At 36.5% G+C, this 7,897-nt stretch overlaps 1 protein-coding gene across 1 annotated transcript; it reads left to right on the top strand.

Annotated features, from left to right (window-relative positions):
- Nucleotides 1–1,064: 1,064 nt before the first annotated feature.
- Nucleotides 1,065–7,095, top strand: LOC120141267 (CDPK-related kinase 3-like). The gene is made up of 11 exons (XM_039156195.1): nucleotides 1,065–1,839; nucleotides 2,930–3,060; nucleotides 3,360–3,401; nucleotides 3,665–3,773; nucleotides 3,878–3,956; nucleotides 4,476–4,772; nucleotides 5,021–5,130; nucleotides 5,823–5,930; nucleotides 6,187–6,249; nucleotides 6,526–6,693; nucleotides 6,784–7,095. Exons 1-11 carry the CDS (start codon nucleotides 1,285–1,287, stop codon nucleotides 6,919–6,921), a joined length of 1,800 nt encoding a protein of 599 aa, XP_039012126.1. The 5' UTR covers nucleotides 1,065–1,284; the 3' UTR covers nucleotides 6,922–7,095.
- The last annotated feature ends 802 nt before the right edge of the window (nucleotides 7,096–7,897 follow it).

The raw sequence follows: 7,897 nt of genomic DNA, 5'->3' as shown, positions 1-7,897 counted from the left end.
CTAAAGATGCTGAAACAGTGAGAGATAATCACATTACTACAAGATTTGTGTTCAAAAACCTTGTTATTTACTTAATATAAACATTTAAATTCAGATTCTTACTACATTAATTTCGATTATTACAGAGTTAACTGTCGTACATTCAAATCGGTAAACAAAATACAGAACTAATTTAAAATAAAAAGTAAATGAGTACTATATATAACGTACAAAGGTAATTATCGTGATGAATCGATAAATTTTATGAAGTAAAGAGCCACGACTTCATGGCGGGAGAAGAGTTTTTTTTCCTTCTTATTTTAAATTATAACAAATTATGATATGAATTTGATACACATTTCTGAACATTTGGCATTGCTGTAATAAATACAAATATAGAATATATAACATTTGTACTAAATTGGTTCAAAAACATAAATATTATATTTACAAAAATTATTAAATTTATGTATAGATTATATAACATTTGACAAATATAAACATCAAATTATATATTCTGAATTAGGAAAGTTAGGAGGAGAAAATTTATTTCAAGGTTAGAAAAGGAAAATAAATTTGGAGGGTTAAAAATAATGTCGCGTGAGATTATAAATTTATCATCGGACTATAACTGAAATGAAATGTCGCGTATTTCGAACCTTCGACCTGCGTTGCGTCAGCTCTGATTCCCTCTTTGGATCACTTTCCATATTTTACAAATCCACAATTAACCACGACGCGGATACTCTTCCCCAACCCAAACAAGCCACCTGTCAACTTCAGGCGTTTTTAGTAATTTACCTTTCCCAACATTTCCCACTAAAACCCCGAAAATACCCTTTCTGTTGTTTTCGAACAAGCATAGAATCAAAGCTCTCGCTTCCTTTCTTCTGATCAAATAGTAAAATAGTAAAAGAGAAAAAAAAAAGTAAAAAGAAATTTGGTTAATTTTTAAAAAAGAAAAAAATTTACGATTTCAGCTTTCCTTACACAAATTAAATAAGATTCTATAAATCTAACGTCTCTAATATAACCATGACATTTTCATGTTCTTTTTTAAACTTAATCTTCACTGTAACATTAAATACTAAAATTTCATTTCCTCAACCCTTCTCTCTCTCTCTTTGTCTCACTTTTTTTTCCTGTTTGCCTGACTCGATTTTCTATTGCATTCTTTTCTTTTATCGTTTTCTCGGCGCTCTTCCGTTTCTGCTACCAGATCAGGTAGGGGAGGGTGGAAGGTTACTGGAACCGTCCGATGTGTGGACTTTTGACTTCGTTGTGATCGGGGGTGTTTAATTTAGGATGGGGCAGTGTTACGGCAAAGTTAATCAATCGAGAGAAAATGAAGGGACGACGACCACAGTGGTGGTTTCAGCTGATCGGGACGAAAGTTCGCTTCAATCGGCTAACGGCTCTGCTAATGTTCCGTCAGTGAAGAATACTCCAGCTAGGTCTTCGAGCCAGAGTCCATGGCCCAGTCCGTACCCGCACGGGGTGTCTGCAAGTCCGCTTCCTCCGGGAATATCGCCTTCTCCGGCGAGGGCTTCAAAGGGTTCGACGCCGAGGAGATTCTTCCGGCGGCCGTTTCCACCACCTTCTCCGGCGAAGCACATAAAGGCGTCGCTGGTAAAGAGGCTTGGCGGTAAGCCAAAAGAAGGGCCGATCCCTGAGGATCGCGGAACTGAGCAGGAGCAAGCGTTGGATAAGAACTTTGGTTATGGAAAGAAATTTGGAGCTAAGTATGAGCTTGGAAAAGAAGTCGGGAGGGGACATTTTGGTCACACTTGCTCTGCTAGAGTTAAAAAGGGTGAGCTCAAGGATCAACCTGTAGCTGTTAAGATCATCTCAAAAGCTAAGGTACATTGCTCTCTCTTCTCCTAATTTCTCCGTTTTTCACTATTTATGCTCAATAAATTTAGCTATTTTTATATATCCTTGAGATATTTAGATTGCTATCTTAATGCATTTGAAGGTGTTATTCTTAAATTGATTTCATTAAAATATTCTTAAGAGAAGGTCCTTTAGTTATGATGGTATTGTTATCTATTCGGAACATTAGATAGATGTTTGTCTTCTTGATTCAAGTAAACTTTAGCTGGACTTGAAGAATATGAGTTACATAAGCTATACTAATTGTGGAATGATCATTATCATTTACCTTGGAAATTACATGAGCTGTATAGGATATACGTGGATTTAAGGGATACCTCTTGCTTTGATTAGCCGTATCTTTTTTGTCGGTTAGGAGGAAGTGCGATCGCAATTGTAATTCTGGAAGACCGAAAGAAGACAAAGGCGGATTTGTCTTTATTTGATGATCCTTTAGTGTAGCAATAATATGGGGCAACTTGAGATCTTTTGCATCTAAAGTCTAAAATGGAAATGTAAATTGTAGCCACATCAAGCCCCAATAGAATTAGGTTGGAATGTAGACTTTGTTTCTTCAATGATAGATTTTTGGTGTAATATCCATGTCTTATCCCCTAAATCATCCGGCCATTTTTTTGCCTACATAATGGCATTGCAGGTGATTGAGTCTGCTGTTGACAACACTGTTTTACCTTATTTTGTATCAAAGTAACTCTTCTAAATTTCTGACTTAGGATCATTCCAGTTTTTCTTACTTCTCATAATTTAAACAGAGAATTGTTCTCTTGCCTGCATTATACTTGTAGTTAACTTTCCAATATAATTCTTTTATCTCTCTCTTTTTGATTTCCTTTTCACAGCTAAGTTCTAAAAAAATGATCAAATGTGTTTGATTGACCACAGGGTTTGGCCTGGTCACTCCTCCCGTCCCTTTACTGGGGTCGGGTCTTTATTAGGACTTGGGTCAAATTCCAGGTCCTGTATCCCTAGGGACTATGCTCTTTTTCCTCAAAGGAAAAAAATATAAAGTACGAACTGTTGATTGCATGGCTGTGTTTTAACCAGGTTTATTTGACAGATGACAACAGCTATATCAATTGAAGATGTTCGAAGGGAAGTCAAAATATTAAAAGCACTATCAGGACACAAGCATCTGGTCCAGTTTTATGACGCCTGTGAGGATGCCAATAATGTGTACATAGTCATGGAGTATGTCTTCTCTCGATTTTGTTAAAATTTGTTGTAGGAAAATGGTTATCTTGAATTATTTTTTCTAGTTGCATATTACTATTTTTTTATCCTCAAGTTAGTTCCATTCCCTTTTTTAATAGGTTTACCTTCATAACATTTTGAATTGTCCTGCATGCTGAATTTAGAAAATAGTAGCAGGCCAAATTTGTTCTGTAGAAATTCATGGAATAATCCAACTGCAGCTGCAGCATCATAAGAATTTGTATTGCATTTTTAAAATTTTGGTCTGACAGTTTTGGAATTCTGTATCTTATCAGATTGTGTGAAGGTGGAGAGCTATTGGACAGAATTTTGGCGAGGTAAGTTGTTTCTTTTTTTTAGTAATTTCTGTGATTTAGACTGAATTTTTAAACACTGTTTCAATTTCGTTATCTTCATAGAAATTAGAAGGTTAAATAAATGTCATTGTTTGTGACCATTAAACAGGTTCTATCCCAATCCTTTTGTTCACTAAACCCCCCCCCAAAAAAAAATATTTGACATGATTATAAAGAAGATTAAAGTCCCCTAATGTAAGTAGTTAGTTATATGGGGCACTGAGATAAAAAATTCTCTATTACAGGGGAGGAAGGTACACTGAGGAAGATGCAAAAGCTATAGTTGTACAAATTTTAAGTGTGGTTTCATTTTGTCATCTTCAGGGTGTTGTGCACCGTGACTTAAAGCCAGAGGTTTTTACTTTTTCATTTAATATTTATGGATTGTGAAGCTGGAAAGTATTTATTCTAGCTTATTATCACATCTCTGAATCTACTCTTTGTTGCTTGAGCTACAGAACTTCCTTTTCACTGCTGGTGGTGAAGATGCTGACATGAAACTTATAGATTTCGGTCTTTCTGACTTCATTAGGACAGGTAATGGCTGATCATGCCTTAAACTTTAGCTTGGTTCACCAAAGAACTTACCTCATTACTCCTGTAATGCTATCAAATGAAAGACTAATCAGTGATGATAATCAACTGCTTATTTTTCGGTTGGCTTCTTTCTAGATGAGTAATATTCTTAGATTCTTTTAGGATAATTGAGTTTAAACCTACAAATTTGCTGTAATGTAATAGCACCTCTGTTTGGCTGTAAATTAGAGAAGAAATTAAGTTGTTTTCATATATATAAAACCTTAAATCCCTAAGCCCTATTGAAGCGAAATGTTGTGGGGTATTACAATTGGCATTTAAGAGTGCCTATACATGTTTAAATGGGTTACTAATTAAGAAATAATGTAATATGATGCGGATGAATTTATGTTGGATGTCCATCAATATCCTTTTCCCACTTTATTATATGATGGTCGCATATCATTATACTGAATGTCTACCCACAGCTAGTAGTCTGTTTTCTTTATTTAACTTTTGTGTCACATATGATTGTAACAGATGAAAGGCTCAATGATATTGTTGGAAGTGCTTATTATGTTGCTCCTGAAGTTCTGCATAGATCTTATAGTCTGGAAGCAGATATGTGGAGCATCGGAGTAATCACCTACATCTTGTTATGCGGAAGTCGGCCTTTCTGGGCACGTACTGAATCTGGAATTTTTCGCTCTGTGTTAAGATCTGATCCCAATTTTGATGATTTGCCCTGGCCATCTGTCTCACCAGAGGCCAAAGATTTTGTTAAGAGGCTCCTGAACAAGGATTACAGAAAAAGAATGACTGCCGTTCAAGCTCTAAGTAAGTTTGGAATTTTTACTTAAATAGCAAACGGATTTTACCCCATTGTGAAAATGGTATATTACATTTTTTGACAAACTAGTCACTTTTGGTGGTAGGATTAGCCTATATCTGATGAATTTAATACTTTTTATGACATTTTACCGTATTATGGACCTGATCAATTATATTTTTCTGTGTAGCCAATCACTTTTTCTGGTAGGATTGGTACAAATCAGATGAATTAATTCATTTCTATGATATTTCAGCTCATCCTTGGTTGCATGATGACAGTCGTCTGGTCCCTCTTGATATATTGGTTTATAAGTTAGTCAAGTCATACTTGCATGCAACACCATTCAAACGTGCTGCTCTAAAGGTAGGTTTTTCCCCATTATTTTCTCATGATAGATTCGCTGACATCAACTTTTTGGACCTTTACTTTCTCCCCCTGCTTCCAGCTCTTTTCCTCTTTCTTAGGACACCTGTAAGGGTATTTCTTGCTATAGGTTGCCAAAATGTTTTGCAGCAAGTTGTAAAAAACCTAGTTAAAGCTAAGATTATTATAGAAAATAGCTATGATGAATTAATACCTTGATTTTCTACTCTCCAATTATGTAAAACTGTCAAACATCATTTTCAACTGTAAACTTTTTTGTGGATGGTATTAGGATGCATGTAGAAGTTCTAATTTATAATTGGTGTTTTCTGGTGAACAGTTTAGCTTAATTAAGATCAGTGTTACATTGTACTGGAAACTTTTTCAGCAGAAGTTAAGTTTTTGTCTTTCCTGGGTAAAAACAAACTCTTGCAATTCTTATACCATGCAAGTCCTTCATTAATTTTGCTGGGATGTTTGACTGCAAGAGAAATTGTGAGATTCTTTTCATCTGAAGCAGTTAAACATGATATCCATATGAATATGATTGCTTTGAACTTTGTATAGCTTGTAGAAGTATATATGTATGTCTTTGTTTGTCCGTGCATGCATGCCCATGGACAGGTGCATGAACATTTATTTTACTTTCTGTCACTCTGTAACTTGTGTTTATGCAATTGTTACAATTGTAGGCTCTTTCAAAAGCATTGACTGAAGATGAGCTGGTCTATCTCAGAGCACAATTCAGGCTGTTGGAACCGAATAGAGATGGGAGTGTCTCTCTTGAAAATTTTAAAATGGTTATTGACTCCCTCTATAAAACCCATAAATTCAAGTTTTAAGACTAAAATGGCTAATGATTTCAAGCTGATCTCAGTCCAGTTCTTCGGCATCACATGTTGACTTAATTTGACAGCTATAGGGCATCTAAGTATCTGTCCTTCTTCCCACTTTGTTTAGGACCCTCATCTTTGATTGCACTGTTTTTCTTTTTTGTTAGTATTTTATATATAACCTATAATATATTTGTATGACATCAGCTTATCAATTTTTCAGGCACTTGCTCGAAATGCTACTGACGCAATGGGTGAATCAAGGGTACCTGACATTCTTAATAATGTAAGGCTCTTGGTAGAAGATCACCTTGATAGCAGCTTCTATTATGCTTTATTCTCACAGTTTAGTCTTTTTTGGTTAGACATTTTATCCGAGTCTTTTTGGCATGAAGAAAATGGTTTTCATTTAAAATTGCTTTGTTAAATGTTCAAAATTCTGCCTTTTAGTGATAGTGCTTTTCTTGGAATCCCACATGACAATCTCCCTGTCCCCCCTAGTTTTATCTTCAGTTGCAATATGAATTTCAGTCCCTCACCATTGCATTGCCCTTCTGCTCAGTTGGGGACACTTGCATATAGGAAGATGTACTTTGAAGAGTTTTGTGCTGCTGCAATTAGCACATATCAATTAGAAGCAGTTGAAGGTTGGGAGCAGATTGCCTGTACTGCTTTTGAACATTTTGAACAGGAGGGCAATAGAGTAATCTCAATTGAAGAATTGGCAAGGGTATGTTGCTTGTTGCTTCCATCCATCTCACTACCTCGTTTTGTCTTTATTATTATTATACAGTTTTGACTCCTTTTGATTTGATTGCAGGAGTTGAATATTGGTCCTTCAGCTTATTCATTCCTCAAAGACTGGATCAGAGCCTCAGATGGAAAGCTAAGTTTACTTGGATATACAAAATTTTTACATGGTGTGACACTTCGTAGCTCAAATACAAGGCATCATTAATCTATTGCCTTTGATATATACAGTTGTTAAAATTCATGGCATATAGAATGACTTGTTATAATTTTTTTTTCCAAAAATTAGTTTTGCGTTAGGGGAAAAAATGTGCATAAGTGAATATTGTTAGTGAGTTTGTTGAGGAAACTTTAAATTGAGAATTATGGTTTTTGCTTGTTCCATGATTACTTCTAGTGCATATATGTAAGTGGATTTGAGCCAAAGGCACGTTGATGTCAAAGCTCGTTCTATTCTTTGACTTCTCCCTAATTTCTCTCTTGACCCAAACCTAGATCTAAGCCTGTGGGTGGCTGTTTGGTCTCCGGCTGCTGGCCGCCCACTTTCCTCCTTTGTCTATTTTGGCAAATTAACACCCCTCATGCGAGTTTTGTATCCTATCTCTGCTGCCTCTCTTCGGATCTCTTCGGCATGTTGATCGTGGATTTATGGGTGTCCATTTGGATGAGTGGTCAACGGATACTGTGCGCCTCCTCATCCCCTGCCATTGCCGTGAAGTTGATTTGCTCTCTTTTTTGCTGTGGGTTTTGGGGGTATCTCCTTCCCGTGTCCAAAGGCCTTTGTGGACTTTAGATGGTAATGAGATGGCCGTTAGCCTTCAGGGGTATCTGGATCTAGGCTTTTGCTATATGGCGGCTGCGTTGCTTTGGTGGTGGTTGGCTCTCCATTTTATCACTGTTCTTTGATTTGTTGTAGGGATGTTTGACTTGAGGCCAACATTCCTTGTAGACCGGTCCCTCTAGGGACTCGGCACTTTCGGGCGATCTTCAATACCTCAGTGGAGGACTTGAGTCCCACTATTCTACTTTGAGTTGTGGATAAAGTCACCAATTGTTTATTTCAGCACCCGAGAATGGAATGCCTTGGGGTAAACGTTGTTGAAGGATTTCCCTTCCCTTTTGCTTCACCGATACGGTATTTTGTATGTCTATGTTGATGTTTGGATTTGATTCGTTTAGTGATA

The sequence above is a fragment of the Hibiscus syriacus genome, unplaced genomic scaffold (genome assembly GCF_006381635.1).
Source record: "Hibiscus syriacus cultivar Baekdansim isolate YM2019G1 unplaced genomic scaffold, ASM638163v2 tig00110794_pilon, whole genome shotgun sequence".
Taxonomy (NCBI): domain Eukaryota; kingdom Viridiplantae; phylum Streptophyta; class Magnoliopsida; order Malvales; family Malvaceae; genus Hibiscus; species Hibiscus syriacus.
The sequence above is the reverse complement of the archived record's forward strand: the minus strand, read 5'-3'. Positions and strand labels throughout refer to the sequence as shown.